At 33.8% G+C, this 22,510-nt stretch overlaps 2 protein-coding genes and 1 long non-coding RNA gene across 3 annotated transcripts; 2 read left to right on the top strand and 1 right to left on the bottom strand.

Annotated features, from left to right (window-relative positions):
• On the top strand, positions 1,656–10,379 carry LOC109346349 (glutamine--tRNA ligase-like). The gene is made up of 23 exons (XM_019585858.1): positions 1,656–1,978; positions 2,069–2,119; positions 2,500–2,571; positions 2,742–2,841; positions 3,075–3,170; positions 3,450–3,511; positions 3,616–3,714; positions 3,827–3,919; positions 4,158–4,310; positions 4,419–4,474; positions 5,121–5,211; positions 5,285–5,371; positions 5,634–5,831; positions 5,962–6,060; positions 7,411–7,542; positions 7,645–7,781; positions 8,603–8,702; positions 8,785–8,880; positions 9,076–9,176; positions 9,254–9,359; positions 9,454–9,543; positions 9,638–9,767; positions 9,920–10,379. The coding sequence occupies exons 1-23, from the start codon at positions 1,838–1,840 to the stop codon at positions 10,012–10,014; spliced, it is 2,385 nt and encodes a 794-aa protein (XP_019441403.1). The 5' UTR covers positions 1,656–1,837; the 3' UTR covers positions 10,015–10,379.
• Positions 10,094–10,532, bottom strand: LOC109346350. The gene is made up of 3 exons (XR_002107510.1): positions 10,333–10,532; positions 10,291–10,292; positions 10,094–10,251 (listed from the first exon to the last, which is right to left on the bottom strand). It is a non-coding gene; the product is annotated as an uncharacterized LOC109346350 (long non-coding RNA).
• LOC109346348 (glutamine--tRNA ligase-like) lies at positions 10,617–13,422 on the top strand. The gene is made up of 8 exons (XM_019585856.1): positions 10,617–10,771; positions 11,593–11,692; positions 11,775–11,870; positions 12,066–12,166; positions 12,244–12,349; positions 12,444–12,533; positions 12,628–12,757; positions 12,910–13,422. Exons 1-8 carry the CDS (start codon positions 10,689–10,691, stop codon positions 13,002–13,004), a joined length of 801 nt encoding a protein of 266 aa, XP_019441401.1. The 5' UTR covers positions 10,617–10,688; the 3' UTR covers positions 13,005–13,422.

Below are 22,510 nucleotides of genomic sequence, written 5' to 3'. Positions count from 1 at the left end.
AGGTTGCTGTTGATATTATTAAAAAAAAGACTTTTTTATTTTGATTGTTTGATTTTGTTTTTTAATGTAAACTAACTTTACATTTTTTATCAAATTCTCTGCAGACTTTTACATTTGTTTTGTTGATTGTTAAACGTAGGAATGAAATATAAATAGATTGTCTAAGCTATGGTATGAAATTCTTCTTATTTATTTTAGTGGAAGATTCAAACAATAACCTCTCTTTCTTTTGTGCATTATAGACAATCTTTGATGATCAAAATACTTAAATTTATTGTTAGAAAAATTAATTGGAGATAAATGTCATTGTTTGATTTAGTTTTTTAATGAAAATTAACTTTAGGTCTTTGCTTTATATAATTGCCACCACTATTACAGTAAAATTAAATAAATGTATTTGATGATAATTATATTGTTCATTGTCTACTAAATTGTAAGGATCATTGTCATATGTGGTGGTGAACAAAAATGTATTAAAAAATGAGAGTTATTCTCTAATACTTTTCTATAACTTAAAATATTTTAATGATCGTTTTAGTGAAACATTTATTATTTATCCATCATTTGTCACTGTTAATTTTTATTAACTTCTATTTTTATTTAATAAATTATTATATTTTCCTAATAAATCTACCTAATATTCTCCTAATCACTGTTTTTTATCCAAAGCATTACTCTTAGTAAAAAAATATTGGTAAATTGAAACAAACATTAATACATGTAAATTGTACAATTTAATAATTTGTGATCTACCGGAGATCTATTGGAGATTGATGATAATATTATGTCACATACTCACATATTAATTTTAAAATGTTTTATATTGAGTAACTAATAATATTTAATGCTCATCTGTTTGCAAAATGGAATTACGACATCATAAAATTAAGATCATGATTATGATATATTTTATACTATCAATTTTTTGTTTTATTTTTATGCATACAAAATATAATATAATGCCATTATCCGGAGGTGTTAGTGACATTTAATTGAGCCTTAGAGGAAAACACATTATTTTTTAATTAAAACACAATATGATATGATTATTTACCAAACTCTAGACTACAATAGAGATGAAAATAAGCCCCAAAAAGAATTGGAGTATGAGACTCTATTGGTGATGAACACAATTGTATATGCAGCTATTCCTTAGGATTGAATAATTATCTCAATCGAATTTATTCATATACAAATTACAATATCTAAGATCACTTACTATATATATTTAATATTTATAATATGTAGACTACACATTACAACAATAGAAAGTGGGTTGACAGATACGACAGTGCCTGTCAACACGCTAGTAAACAATAAAGTGATAAACTAATTCTTTTCACATGATTTTCCTTTTAACAAATGTTATTCTAAAAATCGAACTCCCAATGATAAAAACTTATATCATTAGATCAACGTCGTAGTTTTTGGTCAAGTTTGAGGTTTACTATTATTTTCATAATATTATGCTGGTGAAATGTAATACTATAATTTTTTTTATACCACAATTGCTTTTAAAGGAAAAATTAAAATTTTCTTTTGAAGACATGCGAGAGTATGATGTAGTACATCATGCGTAACCAAAAATAAAATACGACATGATTAATGGTCAATCAAACATTCATGTTAATTTACAATAAATCTATTAATCCTAAATTATGAATGCATAATTGAGTATTTTATTATGATTAATGACTATTGATCCATCACAATTTCACATTTGGAATCCGTTTCTCATTCCAGACGCAAAAAAAAAACAGTGATTGCTCTTTTGTCTCAACAAAAATAAACGCTAGAATCAGCAAAACCCTAAATTCCCTTCCATCTCCGTTCAGAAATGCCGGTGAAGGATGAAAACTCCTCCGATAAGGAAAAGTGCTTGGAACTGTTTCTCAAGATCGGATTAGACGATCGCACTGCCAAAAACACTGTCGCCAATAACAAAGTTACTTCTAATCTCACTTCTGTTATCAACGAGGTACGTTTTCCCTCCACAATTTTTCATAAATGAATTATCATTTCTATTTTTGTTACTAGTTATGATTTTGTGTGATTTTTTTCTCCATAGGCTGGTGTTACTGATGGATGCAACCGCACTGTTGGAAATCTTCTTTACACGGTAACATAACTGCGTTCACTTAATTCTGTGTCACATTCCTTCTATTAATTTGTAATTTTGTTTTGTTTGTTTGGTCTTTTGCATTCTGCATACAACATAAACTCCGTGAAATGCACAAATGGTGTGTTTGTTTAAGCAACTAAGTTAAGCACTTAGTATGTAAGTGTTTTTTGAAATGAGTTAAATAGCCTTGTCTGATATGCTTATTAGTATATAACTTAAAAGGAGCTTATAGGGAGGTCGTAAACTATTTTCATAATATATTATTATAAGCTGCTCTGAAGAACGGTAAGCCCAAATAATAGTGATGAGAGATTGCCGATTTTGATGCTTTTTTGGGTTAATTGTTTATGTGGTGATTGTTATTGGTTGTCTGGCAGGTTGCCACGAAGTACCCTGCAAATGCATTGCCACATCGCTCAACACTGCTGCAATATGTTGTTTCTGCAAAGGTAAGGATTGTCATATACAGTGCTGTTTATTTGACGTTGCTATTATATTATAGGGTTCTATATTGTCCTTTTACTCGATTAGTTGTCAAAACTCTCATGATATGTTTTTCCAATGACTGATTTAGTGAACTTTTTCACTTAAATTATTCTCACCGAGATTGTTAAAACAGGTGAAAACAACAGCACAGTTAGATGCAGCACTGTCTTTTCTTGGTGCCACGGGTTCAGAGAATCTTGATTTGAATCAGTTTGAAGAAGCTTGTGGTGTTGGTATACTATAAAGAACTTTAGTCTAATATAAATCTCCCCTTAATGTTCAATCCTTAATTTGATGGTTGTTCATGTGTGTTGAAGTTCACCTGTAGAACTTATTCAACCTGTATCTGCAATCAATAGTTCACTTTGATTGGGTTTCAGTTTTTAGTTTTGGATTTCTGTAGTGTCATAACTTCCTTTTGTAGCAGTTGTCAAACATATCTTAAACCTGTTGCATGTGCGAGCAGGTGTCGAGGTTTCAATAGAAGATATCAAACACGCTGTTAATGAAGTTGCTGAAGAGAATAAGGCTACAATATTGGAGCTACGTTATCGAGTGAACGGTAGGTATTCTATTCACTTTTGGCTGCTAATGGATTTAATAATTTAATTCTCACAGATTTTATTTGTTTGAAATTAAAAATTCTGTAATACACATTTTAAATTCTTATAGACAGGTATTCATGTGTATGATTCATTTGTCTATTCGTTAAACCATTCCTTTGATAATGTACTCTTATCCCCATCCCCCGCTTTTAGTTTGCGATGACTTTCCCTTTTATTTTGGATTACTAATGTTTTCAGCACTTATGAACTTTGATGATTTATTGTTATCTTGATAGTGGGTTTGTTACTTGGGCATGTACGGAAGAGGCTCCCATGGGCTGATGCAAAAGTTGTCAAGGTGATGATGTCGTATATGCAATGAAACTGATGTGATATAATTGGTTTAATTATTTCAGGATTTGTTAATACTTTTAAGTTGCTTTGCCTTTTTCCATGTAACAGCAACTGTTTGATGCAAAATTATATGAGCTACTCGGTGATAGGACAGCAGCTGATGATGAAAAGCCTAAAAAGAAGAAAGAGAAACCTGCTAAAGTAGAGGTGAGTTTGTTAACAGTTCATGTTTCCTTTTAGACTTTAGGATTTATGACATATCTGACACTTTTTCTTATCTTTTTCTTCTTCCCTTTTCCTTCCAATTCTGCTTACCTAGGACAAGGCAGCGCCTGTTGCTACTTCAGAAAAACCAACCGAAGAAGATCTAAATCCATTCTTGATATTCCCTAACCCAGACGATAATTTCAAGGTACTTAATTTCCGTATTTTGGTTATTAATTGCATCTCATTCTATTCTATTCTATTGAACCCATTGTTTATTCTTTTAGTGTGCTCAGCTCATGTTATATGGAGTCATTTCCAGTCTTCTACTTGCTCATGAGTCATGACATTTATAGGAGTGTTTCCACTGAATGGTCTTCTTAGTAAACTTAATGAACCTTTCTGCTCACATGTGGAACATGTTATGTTGATTGTGCTGATTTCAGGTGCATACTGAAGTACCATTTAGTAATGGTAGTATTCTGAGATGTTGCAATACAAAGGCGCTCCTTGAAAAACACCTGAAAGTAACAGGTGGCAAAGTTTTGACCCGCTTTCCACCTGAACCAAATGGATATTTGCATATTGGTCATGCCAAGGTATGTAATATACCGTGTTTCACTTTGTGATCGCTGCACCGATTAAATCTTTCCTCTCTCCGTTGTTTATTAATTTTTATCAAATAATTAACTTAATTTTTCGTTCAGGCAATGTTTATTGACTTTGGGTTGGCGAAAGATAGAATTGGAAGCTGTTATCTGAGGTGTGTATTTATTTGTTATTTCCCTTCATATATTTTTAGTGTCTCTAGTGTCCCTTCATATATTTCATGATACTGGTGACATGAGATATTTAAAGATTAATCTTGGGTGTGTTTAGCATCTTGGACATGCCAAAGTTTAAGTTTGAACTTTAAAATGCTTGCTGACTTACTGATACATAACGAGCTTGTAAAAATCCTTCTAGAGTTCCTTAAAAGAAACCCTCTGAATCTCTTCATCATGCTTTTGTGCATTTCAATCTTCCTTTGGTGTTTTAGATCTACGCTTTTTGGTCTGTACAAGGCAATTCTGTGTTGCATGAATCTGCATACTGCATAGGTTGCAATCTCCATCTTCTGTATGTTTAGGAATAGGACCTTAGAACTTACTTCCCGTGGTTGACTGATTAGAACTTTGTATTAAAAGGCTAAAAGTGATTAAATTGTCTCCAGAATACCATTTTATGACAATTCAAAGGTGTTCATGCAGTCCTTCGATTGTTTAGCATTTTTAGTATATCTTTCAACCAAAATTCCCCCCTTCATGTTTGGATTTAACTGAATTCTATAAATTGCCTAATTAGCCTCCGTGTTAGACCTTTGTGATTGAACATTCAGTTAACCTTTACTGTGGTTTTGGCACTTCCAGGTATGATGATACAAACCCTGAAGCTGAAAAGAAAGAGTATATTGATCACATTGAAGAAATTGTTCGGTGGATGGGTTGGGAACCATTTAAGGTAGCACGGTAGCACCTCTGGCAGTGTTCCAACCTATATTTTTTATGTTTTAACAGCTTTGCACTTTTTGCAGATTACTTACACGAGCAATTACTTCCAAGAATTGTATGAATTTGCTGTGGAACTCATAAGAAGGGGTCATGCTTATGTTGATCATCAGGTTGGTATCAATTTTCATGTGTTACGAATGATTCATTGGTTCTTCTCTGTTGGTGGATGCAATACATGCATTCCGACTCATTCAAAGCGCTAATTCTTATCCTTTTGTGCTGTGAGAATCTTTACTGCATGAACTTAAATCATGTTGGATAAAATAATGTGAAATGACTTATGGAGGATGAGACATTTGCATCAAGTTGTTATTCAATTTGTATTGGTCACAACAAATACAAACATTATTTACTCGAATTATTTGATTGTAGACGCCTGATGAGATAAAGGAATATAGGGAGAAGAAATTAAACAGTCCTTGGAGGGACCGACCAATTTCAGAATCATTGAAACTCTTCGAGGATATGAGATGTGGCCTTATAGAAGAAGGAAAAGCGACACTTAGAATGAAGCAAGACATGCAGAGTGATAACTACAATATGTATGACCTTATTGCATACCGTATCAAGGTAAACACATAACTAGATGTTTGTGTTGGATAACCAGGCATTACAATCTTTTCTTGTTCAGTTGTATTAGTCTGATTACTCAAATTTCCAAGGAGATAATAATGTCTTATGGTAAGCTTTCTGCTTCCAGTTTACTCCACATCCTCATGCTGGAGACAAATGGTGTATTTATCCAAGCTATGACTATGCTCACTGCATTGTGGATTCTATTGAGAATATCACACATTCAGTAAGTTTTCTTGTGTTAAATTTTCTCCAGGTGTTAATGCAATTTTTTTACTGGCAACCTGAGTTCTTTTTCATTACCTACTGGCTATGTTAACTTCCAATTTGATTAACAGTAAATGCCTGAGGTCTCCTTATTTTATTATTATATATTCAATTATTAATATTTAATAGTGGTGGACTGGCGGTTTTCGTGCATTGGGCTGCCCTTTTTTAGTGGTGGACTGGCGGTCCTTGTGGTGATGTCCCTTTAGTAAATAAGATGTTGATATTTAGATATCCTAAGATAATGCCTAGAAAGTTAGACTCCCAAACTCTCTCAGTGTCCATATTTTTATGTTTCAGTTTTTGGTAGTACTAGGGTGGCCCTTGGCGTATCATGGAGGTCACATGTTCAAACCCTGAAACAGTCTCTTTGCTTATGGTGGTAGGGCTGTATACACTTATCCTCTCCAAACCTCACCAGGTGGGAGCCTCATGTGGTTGACCAACATTTTAAAGTTCTTTGGAAGATTATTGAGTTGAAAATTGTGTAGTTCTGCATATAAATCTGTAGTTTCATGTAGGTAGGCTAATATTTTATTATTTTATTTTTAAAGTATATTAATCAGACCAAATATATTTAATATATTGTGTTTGTTCAAACAGTGCATTACATGTTGTGCTAGTTGCTATAGTAGTAAGAGCCTTTGTTGCTACAAGTGTGCTATGCACTTTTAATAACTATGGTCAACACAGTGATGTGAGAAATTGTCACCGGTCTTCATATAGTAAGTATGATCCACCATGTTCGTTTGGTTTGTCTTGTAGTATAGACCTGTTGATTTAAAGTTGGGTTATGTTGGCTATTGATAATCTTGCAGGGTGGCCTTTAATTCCTTGATCTAATGGTTCTAGTTTTTCTGTGTATGCTTTTTATACATGTCTTTATAATTTTTGTCGTGCCTGATTTGTGAAATGTTTCACAACTTTTGAGATCAAGTTATTACTTTTATTTCATTTTGTGCACGACACTCTGGTCTTATCAATTTATTTTGTTTTATTAAGATGATCTATTGAATATTCTCTTGCCCTACCCTGAGCTAGTTCTGAGTGCAATGAATATGTTGTCCATCTAACCATAAAATAGTTTGTTTCCATGTTGGTATTTACACGACTTATTGTATGTTCAACAGCTTTTCTGTCTAATAAGCTTCATTCTTGACAACATTCCTTCAGATTTTGTTATAACTTACCACTTTCATTGATGCATGATTTGTTTGATAACTGTATGCTTGTGATATATATATATATGTATATACATCTATGGATCAAGGGTTTCATTTTTTAGCTAACCTGTGAATATTAATTACAGCTGTGTACTCTTGAGTTTGAGACACGTCGTGCATCATACTATTGGTTGTTACATGCGTTGGGCATCTACCAACCATATGTATGGGAATATTCAAGGTTGAATGTCTCAAACACAGTTATGTCAAAGCGTAAGGTGAGGCAATGATTTGAACACTGTAAACATTTGTAAAAATATACTGTCATAACGCTTATAATTATCCATTCTCTAATATATTTTTATTATTCTTTCTTGAAGCTAAATCGCATCGTGACAGAGAAGTGGGTTGATGGATGGGATGATCCTCGTCTGATGACACTAGCTGGTTTGCGTCGAAGAGGCATGACTCCAACTGCAATTAATGCGTTTGTCCGAGGAATCGGAATCACTAGAAGGTAGTATATGAAATCATATTCAAATACACTAGTCGTGAGAATTGAAAATTGGTTGTTGTAGAGTACTACTTCTAAGCCGTTAATGTAGAAAGAACAAATTCTGCTCATCTGGTCATGTCCCCACTGGAAACATAACTCTTGCTTTTGCCAACTGAGTTTCACTGAAGTTCGAAGTTTCACTCAACTCTTAAAAAGGGATACATGGGTGAAATACTTACAAGTCAGTAAAATACAAATTAGTTTTGAGTGCAGTGCTATTGCTTTTGCAAGTTTAGTTTAAGCTAAAAATAATAATAGTTGTTAAAATATAAGTTAATGAATAAATTAGCTAATGAAATCGAAGTCTTTTTAGTAGCTAGGTATGCTACACATAAACCAATGAAGTTTCTTTTCAAGTCTCCAGCCATTATTTAAGTCACTATCTTCACGATGCTCTGTTCACCTGGTTTTTTGTTTTCATTTTTTATTCTTCTTTGATTGTTTTGCGTGTCATGCCGTGAAGCTTGATATGTAAAGCTTTGACCATTAATTGTTGTTCATGGCCCAGAACATGCACACTGACTTCAAACCAACCAGACATGGTCTAGTAGTAAGTAGTGTATGGCCTCGCTAGATCCTCAGGATGACCAAAAGGTCAAATGTTCGATTCCTAGGAATGACACTTGTTGAGAGGGACAGTCATGCATCCCGAAAGGGATTTGTTCCTTACGTGTAGGGTGAGGGCTACCCTTGGTAGTACCAAAAAAAATTGATAAAAGAAATCTTGATATTTCAGACTAGTAGTGCATGGTGTTATTAACCATTCTTCCTTTTTTCTGTAGTGATGGCACTTTGATCTCTGTGGAACGCCTCGAGTATCATGTTAGAGAAGAATTAAATAAAACAGCTCCTCGCGCAATGGTTGTTTTGCATCCACTCAAGGTGCATTATCTGTTGGCTTTCTTTGTACGCGATACTACCAGATATTGTTTGACTTTAACTAGCTTTGGTTCTTTCTTCTAAGGTTGTCATTACTAATCTTGAAGCCAACTCAGCAATTGATGTTGATGCAAAGAAATGGCCTGATGCTCAAGCCGATGATGCTTCTGCTTTCTACAAGGTGAATTTTTACTTGTGAAAATTGATATCTTTAGGGAGTACTAAGGTTTTAGGAAATTAAACCATCCTTGTTGTTCTACTAAACTAACGTACTTATTTTTAGCTTTACTATTAATGATTTACACTACTCTCTTCATGTGAGGCCGGTACCCTTGTAAATGTCTCTGATTTTTGTTTGTAATATATTTGTTCTTAGGTTCCCTTTTCCAATGTTGTATATATTGAACGTTCGGATTTCCGGATGCAAGATTCAAAAGACTATTATGGCCTTGCTCCTGGTAAATCTGCGATACTCAGGTTAGTAAAAGATACAAATTAATATTTTGCATGAGAAGTTGTAGGTGCAACATTCAATTTTCCCCCTTTTTGTGCAGATATGCATTTCCTATAAAGTGTACTGAAGTTATTCTGGCTGATGATAATGAGACTATTCTTGAAATTCGGGCTGAGTATGATCCTTCAAAGAAGACAAAGCCTAAGGTTTACCACTTATGATAAATATGTTATTTAAGGTTAATGTTGCCAAGAGTTTGTTAGATCAGGTTGGTAACCTATGCAAACAAATTGTTTATAGGGTGTGCTCCATTGGGTTGCTCAACCTTCTCCTGGAGTTGATCCATTAAAGGTGGAAGTGAGGTTGTTTGAGAGGCTATTCCTATCAGAGGTTGGTTATCTTTTATCTCTGGGTTCTCTTTCACATTTATATTCTTGTTTGTAATGATATTTCCCTGTTCCATTTATTTAAATCACTGCAATAGAACCCTGCTGAACTTGACAACTGGCTCGGTGACCTAAACCCTCATTCCAAAGTGGAAATTTCGAATGCATATGGCGTGTCCTTGCTCAAGGATGCGAAAGTCGGGGACAGGTTCCAATTTGAAAGATTAGGTATTTTATTTTGGCAAATTATTGTTCTTGATTTGATCTTCAGAGGTGCATATTTGAGCAAAGATTGAGTAGTTCAGAATGCATGGATGCTAGACGATGTAATTTCTTGTCTTTGTTTCCTCAATAAATGATCCTTTTATATGCCATTCCAGGATATTTTACGGTCGACCAGGACTCTACGCCAGAAAAACTTGTCTTTAATCGGACTGTCACCCTAAAAGACAACTATGGTAAGGGCGGTAAGTAGGGCTCATGAATGGAGTTCGAGAAGTAAAATCAAGGTGGGAGGCATGTCGGCAGGTAACTTGTTCAAATAATCACTTTTGATATAGAATCATTTTTTGTTGATGGATATGCACAAACACTCTGTAAATCTTTGTTGTCCCTTCTGTCATGTACATCGTTTAAAGGGTGCAATCAAAAGTTTCCTAGATATGTAATTACCTCTGGTGTGGTTTTGTAGTTTGATAATTATTTTTGTTTACTCAGTGCTGTAATACTGACATTACTGTTGTTCTCATACCACTTAACAGCATTTCAATCCCCCAGGCCCCAGTTCCTTCACAAGGAGAATGGTTTAAGACTGTAAAATTGAATCATTCCCTTTCCTAAGCATATATTTTACACATTTAAGTAAAATTAATCTAAGTTTTGGACTGTGTTCACCGGACAGGATATATGTCATTCCGTGATTAACAGTTGTTAATCCAAATTGACTTCAAATGGATTCAGCTTATTTTGCCAGTATAAGTGAATATTGATATACCTCAGCAATGATTTGAACACTGTAAACATTTGTAAAAATATACTGTCATAACGCTTATAATTATCCATTCTCTAATATATTTTTATTATTCTTTCTTGAAGCTAAATCGCATCGTGACAGAGAAGTGGGTTGATGGATGGGATGATCCTCGTCTGATGACACTAGCTGGTTTGCGTCGAAGAGGCATGACTCCAACTGCAATTAATGCGTTTGTCCGAGGAATCGGAATCACTAGAAGGTAGTATATGAAATCATATTCAAATACACTAGTCGTGAGAATTGAAAATTGGTTGTTGTAGAGTACTACTTCTAAGCCGTTAATGTAGAAAGAACAAATTCTGCTCATCTGGTCATGTCCCCACTGGAAACATAACTCTTGCTTTTGCCAACTGAGTTTCACTGAAGTTCGAAGTTTCACTCAACTCTTAAAAAGGGATACATGGGTGAAATACTTACAAGTCAGTAAAATACAAATTAGTTTTGAGTGCAGTGCTATTGCTTTTGCAAGTTTAGTTTAAGCTAAAAATAATAATAGTTGTTAAAATATAAGTTAATGAATAAATTAGCTAATGAAATCGAAGTCTTTTTAGTAGCTAGGTATGCTACACATAAACCAATGAAGTTTCTTTTCAAGTCTCCAGCCATTATTTAAGTCACTATCTTCACGATGCTCTGTTCACCTGGTTTTTTGTTTTCATTTTTTATTCTTCTTTGATTGTTTTGCGTGTCATGCCGTGAAGCTTGATATGTAAAGCTTTGACCATTAATTGTTGTTCATGGCCCAGAACATGCACACTGACTTCAAACCAACCAGACATGGTCTAGTAGTAAGTAGTGTATGGCCTCGCTAGATCCTCAGGATGACCAAAAGGTCAAATGTTCGATTCCTAGGAATGACACTTGTTGAGAGGGACAGTCATGCATCCCGAAAGGGATTTGTTCCTTACGTGTAGGGTGAGGGCTACCCTTGGTAGTACCAAAAAAAATTGATAAAAGAAATCTTGATATTTCAGACTAGTAGTGCATGGTGTTATTAACCATTCTTCCTTTTTTCTGTAGTGATGGCACTTTGATCTCTGTGGAACGCCTCGAGTATCATGTTAGAGAAGAATTAAATAAAACAGCTCCTCGCGCAATGGTTGTTTTGCATCCACTCAAGGTGCATTATCTGTTGGCTTTCTTTGTACGCGATACTACCAGATATTGTTTGACTTTAACTAGCTTTGGTTCTTTCTTCTAAGGTTGTCATTACTAATCTTGAAGCCAACTCAGCAATTGATGTTGATGCAAAGAAATGGCCTGATGCTCAAGCCGATGATGCTTCTGCTTTCTACAAGGTGAATTTTTACTTGTGAAAATTGATATCTTTAGGGAGTACTAAGGTTTTAGGAAATTAAACCATCCTTGTTGTTCTACTAAACTAACGTACTTATTTTTAGCTTTACTATTAATGATTTACACTACTCTCTTCATGTGAGGCCGGTACCCTTGTAAATGTCTCTGATTTTTGTTTGTAATATATTTGTTCTTAGGTTCCCTTTTCCAATGTTGTATATATTGAACGTTCGGATTTCCGGATGCAAGATTCAAAAGACTATTATGGCCTTGCTCCTGGTAAATCTGCGATACTCAGGTTAGTAAAAGATACAAATTAATATTTTGCATGAGAAGTTGTAGGTGCAACATTCAATTTTCCCCCTTTTTGTGCAGATATGCATTTCCTATAAAGTGTACTGAAGTTATTCTGGCTGATGATAATGAGACTATTCTTGAAATTCGGGCTGAGTATGATCCTTCAAAGAAGACAAAGCCTAAGGTTTACCACTTATGATAAATATGTTATTTAAGGTTAATGTTGCCAAGAGTTTGTTAGATCAGGTTGGTAACCTATGCAAACAAATTGTTTATAGGGTGTGCTCCATTGGGTTGCTCAACCTTCTCCTGGAGTTGATCCATTAAAGGTGGAAGTGAGGTTGTTTGAGAGGCTATTCCTATCAGAGGTTGGTTATCTTTTATCTCTGGGTTCTCTTTCACATTTATATTCTTGTTTGTAATGATATTTCCCTGTTCCATTTATTTAAATCACTGCAATAGAACCCTGCTGAACTTGACAACTGGCTCGGTGACCTAAACCCTCATTCCAAAGTGGAAATTTCGAATGCATATGGCGTGTCCTTGCTCAAGGATGCGAAAGTCGGGGACAGGTTCCAATTTGAAAGATTAGGTATTTTATTTTGGCAAATTATTGTTCTTGATTTGATCTTCAGAGGTGCATATTTGAGCAAAGATTGAGTAGTTCAGAATGCATGGATGCTAGACGATGTAATTTCTTGTCTTTGTTTCCTCAATAAATGATCCTTTTATATGCCATTCCAGGATATTTTACGGTCGACCAGGACTCTACGCCAGAAAAACTTGTCTTTAATCGGACTGTCACCCTAAAAGACAACTATGGTAAGGGCGGTAAGTAGGGCTCATGAATGGAGTTCGAGAAGTAAAATCAAGGTGGGAGGCATGTCGGCAGGTAACTTGTTCAAATAATCACTTTTGATATAGAATCATTTTTTGTTGATGGATATGCACAAACACTCTGTAAATCTTTGTTGTCCCTTCTGTCATGTACATCGTTTAAAGGGTGCAATCAAAAGTTTCCTAGATATGTAATTACCTCTGGTGTGGTTTTGTAGTTTGATAATTATTTTTGTTTACTCAGTGCTGTAATACTGACATTACTGTTGTTCTCATACCACTTAACAGCATTTCAATCCCCCAGGCCCCAGTTCCTTCACAAGGAGAATGGTTTAAGACTGTAAAATTGAATCATTCCCTTTCCTAAGCATATATTTTACACATTTAAGTAAAATTAATCTAAGTTTTGGACTGTGTTCACCGGACAGGATATATGTCATTCCGTGATTAACAGTTGTTAATCCAAATTGACTTCAAATGGATTCAGCTTATTTTGCCAGTATAAGTGAATATTGATATACCTCAGAACTATCATAGTCATATTCGAGTTGGATTGTATACATCAATAGTTGTTAGTATGGTGAACGGCGTTGTATCGTTTTCATAGTCATCTGGCGTAGTATTCTATCATATATATATATATTACCATAATTTGATGAAGTGTAATCTAAAATAGAATTAATATCTGTGATAACTATATCTTCTATTTTTACTTAATGTTTTAACATGATGATCAAATTACTCTTTTTTATACCATCAAAGATATTCTCATCTTTTGGGTAAGAAATTAATTAATCTCTTTCGGGGTGCATAACTGTTCCTCCAACAAGTGTTGCTCATAGGAATCCAATTTTTAACCTTTTTGTCTTTTTGGGGTTTAATGAGATCTTACATCACTAAATAAATTCATTGTTGGTATCTATCAGTTACACTTGGTGAACTAGACTGTCATCATTGTCAAAAATGGGGTGACAGATGGACTTTTTTACAGTAATTGTTTAAAATAGTAGCGTATGGTCGGGTGATATTGTTAAATACCTAACTTGTTACATTCCAAGTGAAAACAGAGAAACCATTGTCGTTATCATCCAAACAACTTTTAAGGTGATAAGAACACTAGATTAATTCTAAGAGGCAATTATGAAAACTTATGTGATAGTAATTGTGAGCGTGTAATGTGGAAGTTGTGGCACTATCATAATTCAAAATTTGCTTTTTACTTTTTTCGACCAACAGCATTCAAGGTATTATCACCAATTTAACCCTGACACACTGGTTGTCTCCTTCACCGTTGCTACGACCACTAAAATAAGATTACTACGCTAATTTCATCAACAGTAAAAATCGCTATTTCTACTTTTTACCTAAAGCCTGAAAACCTGTAAAATTATGAATAATGAAGTAAAATGATGTGATTCTTAGTAAACAAAAATTATGTTAATCATGTCTAGCACATGATTCTCCTTATACAGCATTCTATCAAAGATTTCATATTTTAAAATTGTATTGCCTTTTGATTCATGCCATTTTTAATAGTTTAAGGCCCTACTAGATTAAAAAAAAATCAAAAAGTCAATGATTCAATTATTGGAAATGATATTGTTTGGATGAGGAACTATATATCTTGAAAGTAATTAGTTTATTACCTATAGAGTGAATGGATAGCCTTAATAGTACCAAAAAAATGTTAAAATAAAATGGAAAATATTATTATTTAAAATGTATTAACTAATGAGTTGGTTAAGGTCGGCCGAAGGGAGCACATCTGCTGTCCCACACTTTGTGCCACTCTATGTACCATGAGTTTATAATTGGTCAGAAAAATATTTAATAATTAAATTTTAATTTAAATATTTTTTTTCTGATCAATCATAAACTCATGGTACATGGAGTGACACAAAGTGTGGGACAGCAGATGTGTACCCGTCGGCCGAAAGGCAAGATTAGATGACTTGTAGTGACTGGGATAGTTAAATAGAAAAGACATAATAAAAATAGTGATAAGCAAATTTCATTTTGTTCTATTATTCCAAAAGTTGTTTTGCTATTCTATCACTATAGGGCATCTTGAATCGTATACCATCACCTAGAGAATATAGTGGTGTATCAGTTTCTGTTCAGAATTTCGTAGTTCATCACATTTAATTATTATAATGTGATATGTATCAGTACTTCTCACGATCACGATCCCATCATAAAGTGGGCACCTTTTAAAAACCTTATCAAAATCAGACAATTTAATATGCTAATTCATGTTCTTAATGTAAGCTACTCAGAGAACAACCTCAAACTAGTTAGTTGTAAACAAAAAGTTGTTCCTGTTGCGAAGTGAAAGGATGATTTAATGCCTTTCGGTCTTTCCCTTCAATGCTAATACGTCCACATATACTAATTTAAGTATTATAAGTGTTTGCGATGCTATTCCCTAGGGAAAACAGATAAGTGCCGGTGTCACAATTTACCAAGATATTGCAAGTGTGAAGTGTCTTATTGTCATGGAAGAAAAGACCACAAGCAATATAGAATAACAGTTTAATATTGAGTAAATTATGATATATTGTGTAGACAAGTCTAAATAATATACAAATCAATATATCTTTATTATTTTTGGTTACAAAATGCATTAAAAATTCTAAAAAAATATTGACTCATATATTATTTGGACTTGTCTCTACAATATATCATGTTTTATTTAACTTAATTGCATTTATCATATTTTTTGTTTAAAATATTACACTTATTTCTTATGTAGTGTAATGAAAATATAAAAATTAGGGGAGGGTTGTGTATGTGTAAAAAAGTGAGGGGTAGTTTGTGTAATTTCACTAAAACTCAGGGGGTGTCAGTGTAATTTACTCTTTAATATTTATTCATTTTCGGTATAAAAGTTTTTGTTGGAAAAATGATGTTCTCAGGTGGTTTTAATGCACATTAATGTGACCATTTATGATGACTTTTGAGTTTGTGAAATGAAAAAATTCATTAGTTTCACATTGCTTGAGGAAGGAAGTTGAAAGGCTTTATAAAGCCATAACTTGCAACATTGGGGTGTGCTCGATACAATGAGTTTTATGAGTGGGTGGGGACTCACACAAACAAAACTCCTCCACACGCACACACCGTCGTCGTTCAGCACATCCTCTCTAGAATTGACACAAATAGCCACCTATTGTGGGAATTCGAGATTGGCACGGGTAGCCACACTAGTAGCCATATTATGGGAATTCGAGAATTGACACAAATAGCCATATTGTAGGCGTATTCGAGAGCCACACACGCACCACCACCACCGCCGTCGTTCGGCACATCCTCTTTCTTTCTTTCCGTGACACTTGAGAATTAGCAATTGACACAAATAGCCATATTGTAGGCGTATTCGAGAGCCACACACGCACCACCACCACCGCCGTTCGGCACATCCTCTCTCTTTCTTTCCGTGACACTTGAGAATTAGCACAAGCAACCAAAGTGAAAATTTCGAAAACTAACACTAGTAATCCGTATTGTAGGGAGAAGAATTGACAAATGTAGTCATATTGTAGGAATTCGAGAATTGGTACTGATAGCCATATTGTAGTGGGTTCAAGAGCGATTCTTACAGTGCAATAAGAAATTGTGTAATAGAGAACTGAACTGTTTTATCCTGGGGACGACGTGGTTGATAGTCTGCTCGCACAATTTAGCAGTATCACAAAACAACTTAAAGAGAGCGACCTGATTGTGCCTCAATCATCAAAGATTATTTCGTGTCATTTAGAATTGTTGCGAGCTATGCAAACAACAGTTTATATGCTACATCATCTATCATTTATATTTAGAAGTTAATGATAATTAAATAGGATTTAATATTTATACACTGACATTGTAACTGTTTTTTACACTGTCAGTAAATCATCTACCAATTAATTTATTAACTATGATTAACTCTAAATAAAAGTAATACAAATAAATTGTAGATGACATGCTGACAGTATAACAGCTTTACACTGTCAGTGCATAAATTCTAAACTCAATTAAATATGAATAGTAAATAATACAATGATAATATAAAAACTCTTATATTATCACCGTAAACATTTTTTTTCTCAAACAACCATTTTGGGCTATACTAAAATGTGTATTGGCTAACTCTTCACAACCTCTTCTTATATTTGGGGTCGGTGGCTTTTATGCTTAGGTCGTCCTCCCATGACCTTTAGAATAGGATTGGTTGAATATTTTTTATCATTAACATTGTTAGTTAAAATTTTATACATAAATAATACATCATCAATTATTATGAGAAAAGAATGTATGTGATGAAAGTGTAGAACAATGTTGTGAAACCCAAGCCGAACATCATACTAGAAGAAGTTTTATATTAAGTTTAACCGGTTTAAATAATTAATTTATTGAGTCGAATTGTTATTTTGATTCAACCAGGTTTAATATGATCGGACCAGAATTTATTCGATTTAAAGTGGTCCAGCCACTCATTCGGTTGTTACAATATTGGTGTAGAGTATTATGCACTGTCAATGCATTATGCACCATTCGTACTTAATTATCCTGAACTATTTAAAAAAGTACTACAAATGAACGGTGAATGATATAGTGATTGTGTATTAATCACTATAATGATATGAATATATATTATACTCATTTGATATGAATATATATTATACTCAGTATTTATTTGTATTACTTATATTTAAAAGTCAATAATAATTTAATATGAATGATGAATAATGCAATATTTTTTAATTAGAACATTTGAAATTAAAAAGTCATTTTAGATTTCAATTATTTTGATTAGAGTTGGGATTCGCTTAAAGAGATTAAACTGTATTTATTCACAAGAGTTGGGATTCCCTTAAGCCTGAAGGGGATACAAGTCTCTCTTATCTCATTCACCAACCTATAACGGGATTCCCTTAAAACTATGGCTAAGCAAAATTAAGTTCCTTATCCCATACACCAACCTATCTTAGTTCTCCCATGCAATTTTGAAAGTACTGTATGAAAATTTTAGTCTTGAAAAATGTTTTGTTCCGGTGCAAAATGTAAATGAAAGGTGTAGTATAAAGTTTAATCCCTCCTATTAATAACTGCCATCTGCAATTCATTTTGCGACTTAAAGATTCCCAATTCCCTACACTTTAACTATACTGAAAATTTTGAGGATAATCCTCAAATTAAATCAGCTACTTATCTACGTATAAAATAACCAATAATTCATTAGTAATCAGACTTATATAAGAAAATGATATATTTTCCTATTAATTCTCCTATCTACAAGAAAATGATATATGTCATAAATTGATACTTTACTAGTGATTAGTTTACAAGTGACATATGTCACTATCTTGTGGACAAAAGAATTTGTATGAGAATTTAATAGGAGAATATATCATTACTGGATTTTATTACTGGATTTTATATCAAGTCACCTGAACATCTCATAACCTAGAATCTCCCTTGTATTCATGGCCAGCAATAACCAATCAAATAAAACAAGATCTCACTTCCAAAGCAAGATAAAGTAAAAGGCTCCTCCTAGTCTCATTCTCCCTATGAGGGAGTTTGGTCTTGTCACGCTTACATTTTGATAGTGAGAGTTTGATTTGATTCAAAGTAAGGGAATGAGTATTATTTATCCATCTACCAATCTAATCTCTTTGTCTTTCAATGATTCCAATTCCCATGAATAATTAAGCACAAATGGAGCACATGCTTTGTTGCCACCTTTTTCTCCAAAAGAGTTTTTATCTTAACCAACTAGCTACGGAAGCTGATAAAAATAATAATAAGTAATAAAGGAAAAGACAAAGAGGGGTGTGTAAATGGTGCTGTAGACTTATTAAGTGGCTGAAAAATTAGCACGTTTGGTAAAGAATCACGCACAAGTAGTAAGCTTGATATTTTGGTGGCTTTGTTGCGTAAGTAAAATAAATCATTTATGTCTTTTGTTAATTTTTTTTGTATTATCCCCTCACTCCTTTAAATAAGAAACTAATCCCTTTCGAGTGTGTGGTTACCTCTCATAATAAGTGTCGTTTCCAGAAACAAACATTTGATTTTTTGATCATCTTGGAGATCAAACATGGTCTTATACTACTAGACTAATACCTTGTTCATTTTTTGTTTATTGTTTTTTACCGTGCCCTTTAATTTCCTACGAAGACATTGAAAAATAATAATAAGCACAGTACAACTGTATTCAACAAGTGTAGTTCAATGATTTGTGGATGTTTCTTTTCTTGGTTCATAGAACAGAACAAAGAACGTAGGAGACAAGAACTTTAAAAGCATTCTTTTCTCTATGGTTGAACATAGAAACTGAACCCTTTGGCACCACAAAAATCATAGTGCAATTACCAAAATAGCTTCATGTATGTTGCTTTCAGATCATATCAATGCTCCTTTTCAATCACTATCTTAATAACATGCGCATTGCAAGCCTTTGATCTTAGTTTTCCAAGACTTTAACTGAATGTATATCTACCACTCCCTATTATATGCGCCAGCTATATTTGCCTCATTAATGAACTTCGTGGCACCCTAACCGCTAATTTAGCAAAAGATAAGGATTTGACTGAGGTTACTGTTTTAAGGTCGTACAATGAGATTGCCTTTGATCAGTCAAACTGATAAGCCTCTCACAACTGGAAATAATTAATAGGGGAAAAAGTATTAAAGACACAACTTATAGATTTTAAATTTAATAAAAATATCATCATACTATATATAAAGAATGATACCATTTATTCTAAAATTATGTCCCAAATCATATCTTATATGGTAAAATTTTGATATTTATTATAAAAATGAGTAGTGAAAAATAAAATTAAAACTATATTTATTATATGTCAAAATTTTATTGAATGAGACATGTTTATAGATGTGTGATCTTCTTGTATTTAAAAGTTAAAAGTGATACATTATACCATTTTTTATTTTATTTTTTATGCACTTCTCTTTCGGTGTGCCGGAGAGGTATTTGCCTTCTACTACAGAAGTGTGCTCTCAAGAATTGTTGTAAAATTGCATACTCATACTTTAATAATTAATCAAAGTTTTAATTTAAAGAAACTATCGTTGATCAAGGAAGAGCGTGATGAAATTTAGGAATGTCCATAGTCCTATGCAAATCGTAAAAGGGGATAGAAATTTGGTCCTAAATTAATCTCATTTTGTGGATTCATCTCAATTAATAGAGAACTTACATGTGGAGGATAATAGCACCAAGACTATTCGTTGGTTTACTTAGCCCACATTAGTCGTTATTACACAACATAAAATTGATTAATTGAACCCCCCATTTTCCCATAATCTTTTCACCCTATATTTCCATGAATATAATAATCATGTGATTAAAGAATATAAATATTTTATTTCCTTTATTTACTACAAAAAAAAAGTCAACTGATTTGAGGGTAAAGTATTTATTGCTTTTCTTGAATCCGGCAATAATATTTATTTTATCAGCTCGAATAAAATTACGTTATATAAGAATAAATGTTATTGAGACAAAAAAAACATAATAGAGAAATTAATTTCATGATGAAATAATAATTTTTTGAGAAAAACTTGTAACATTATATATATATATATATACTATTAATAAAGGCAAAATCCAAGGTAAAAACCCTACAGAAGTTGATGAAGATCATTGTTTGTTGATGGCTACCACAAAGAATGAGCAGACAAATGATGGTTACATTGATTTTTGGTACCTAGACATAGGTTGCTCAAACCACATGACATAGAGAAGAATTGGTTTGCAACACTTTATGAACCAGTCAAGAGCAAAGTGAAGTTTGATGATAATAATTCAGTCTTAGTAGAAGGGGTTGGCAAGGTGATGATTAAAAGACTAGATGGTAGAAAGTCCTACATATCTAGTGTCCTATATGTGCCTAGAATGATGAACAACCTACTAAGTCTTGACCAATTGTTGGAGAAGGGATAGAGGATGGTAATGCAATATGGTTAGCTGACTGTGTTTGATAATGACAATCAGAAGGTATTGATGTCACAACTTTCATCAAATAGAACCTTCAAAATTCATATTCAAGTTGGTGAGCAAAGATGTCTTAAGGCTGCTGCAGATCAAGACTCAAGACTTTGGCACCAAAGGTATGGCCATCTAACCTTTGGAAGTTTAGAATGGTTAAACAAGAATGGACTGGTGGCAGGATTACCACACATAAAGTCACCCGAGACATTGTGTAATGAATGCCTAGTTAGCAAGCAAACAAGAAGTCCATTTGTCTCTAACATTCCCTCAAAGACAGAGAAGCCTTTGGAGTTGGTATATAGTGATGTGTGTGGACCTTTTGAAGTAGACTCAATTGGAGGAAACATATACTTCTTAACATTCATAGATGAACACACAAGAAATGTATGGATCTATCTATTGAAAAGGAAGAGTGAAGTATTTGAGAATTTCAGAAAGTTCCAAGCTCAAGTTGAAAGGGAAAGTGAGCTGAAATTGAAGCAACTCAGATCAAATGGTGGAAGTGAATACATGTTTGATGAGTTTTGTAGCAAAGAAGGAATTTACCATAAGGTAATAGCCCCCTACACACTACAACACAATGGCACAGTTGAAAGGGAAAACAAGACTCTACTCAACATGGCTAGAAGTATGTTGAAAACAAAGAATTTTCCAAAAAGGTTTTGGGGTGAGGTAGTGTCAATATCAACATACATCCTAAATAGAAGTCTAGCAAAAATATTGGGCTACAAGACACCCGAGGAAGCTTGGTCTGGCCTTAAACCAAGTGTGAGCCATCTCAAGGTATTTGGTTCAATCTGTTATGGCCATGTACTTGAGGTAAGAAGGAGAAAACTTGATGATAAGGGTGAAAAGTTTATTTTCTTGGGCTATCACACCACTGGTGCATACGAAATTCTTGACCCTCTAACTCAGAAGTTCATGATTTTTAGAAATATGAGGTTTGATGAAAGTCAAAGCTGGAAGTGGAACCAGGAAGATAATAATATTGGTGTTAAAACAAGGCTGCAACTTGATAAGACTGGGCTGCAACCTGGTGAAAGTGAAGTGAGAATGGATGCCATTGGTGAAGAAGACTCAGTTGGTGAGGAGGGCTTAGTTGAGGCTCAACCTTCAAGCACTACAGTAACATCTCAAAGGATGAGACAACCATCATCCAGACTCGGGAACTATGAGGTTTTTTCAGACTCCACAATCACAACAGAAGGTGATTTTGTACATATGGCTTTGTTGGCAGAAATTGAACCACTATGCTTGGAGGATGCTCTTGGATAAACACATTGGATTGAAGCTATGGAAGAGGAGTTAAGATCCATTGAAAGAAATAAATCATGGACCTTAACAAATCTACCAAGTGGAAAGAATAGCATAATTGTAAAATGGATTTTTAAGACCAAACTAAATCCAAATGGGGAGGTCTCCAAACATAATGCCAGATTGGTAGCAAAGGGTTTCTGACAGAAGCATGAATTTGATTAAGATGAAGTCTTTGCTCCTGTTACCAGAATT

Source organism: Lupinus angustifolius, chromosome LG04 (assembly GCF_001865875.1).
Source record: "Lupinus angustifolius cultivar Tanjil chromosome LG04, LupAngTanjil_v1.0, whole genome shotgun sequence".
Classification (NCBI taxonomy): domain Eukaryota; kingdom Viridiplantae; phylum Streptophyta; class Magnoliopsida; order Fabales; family Fabaceae; genus Lupinus; species Lupinus angustifolius.
The sequence above is the reverse complement of the archived record's forward strand: the minus strand, read 5'-3'. Positions and strand labels throughout refer to the sequence as shown.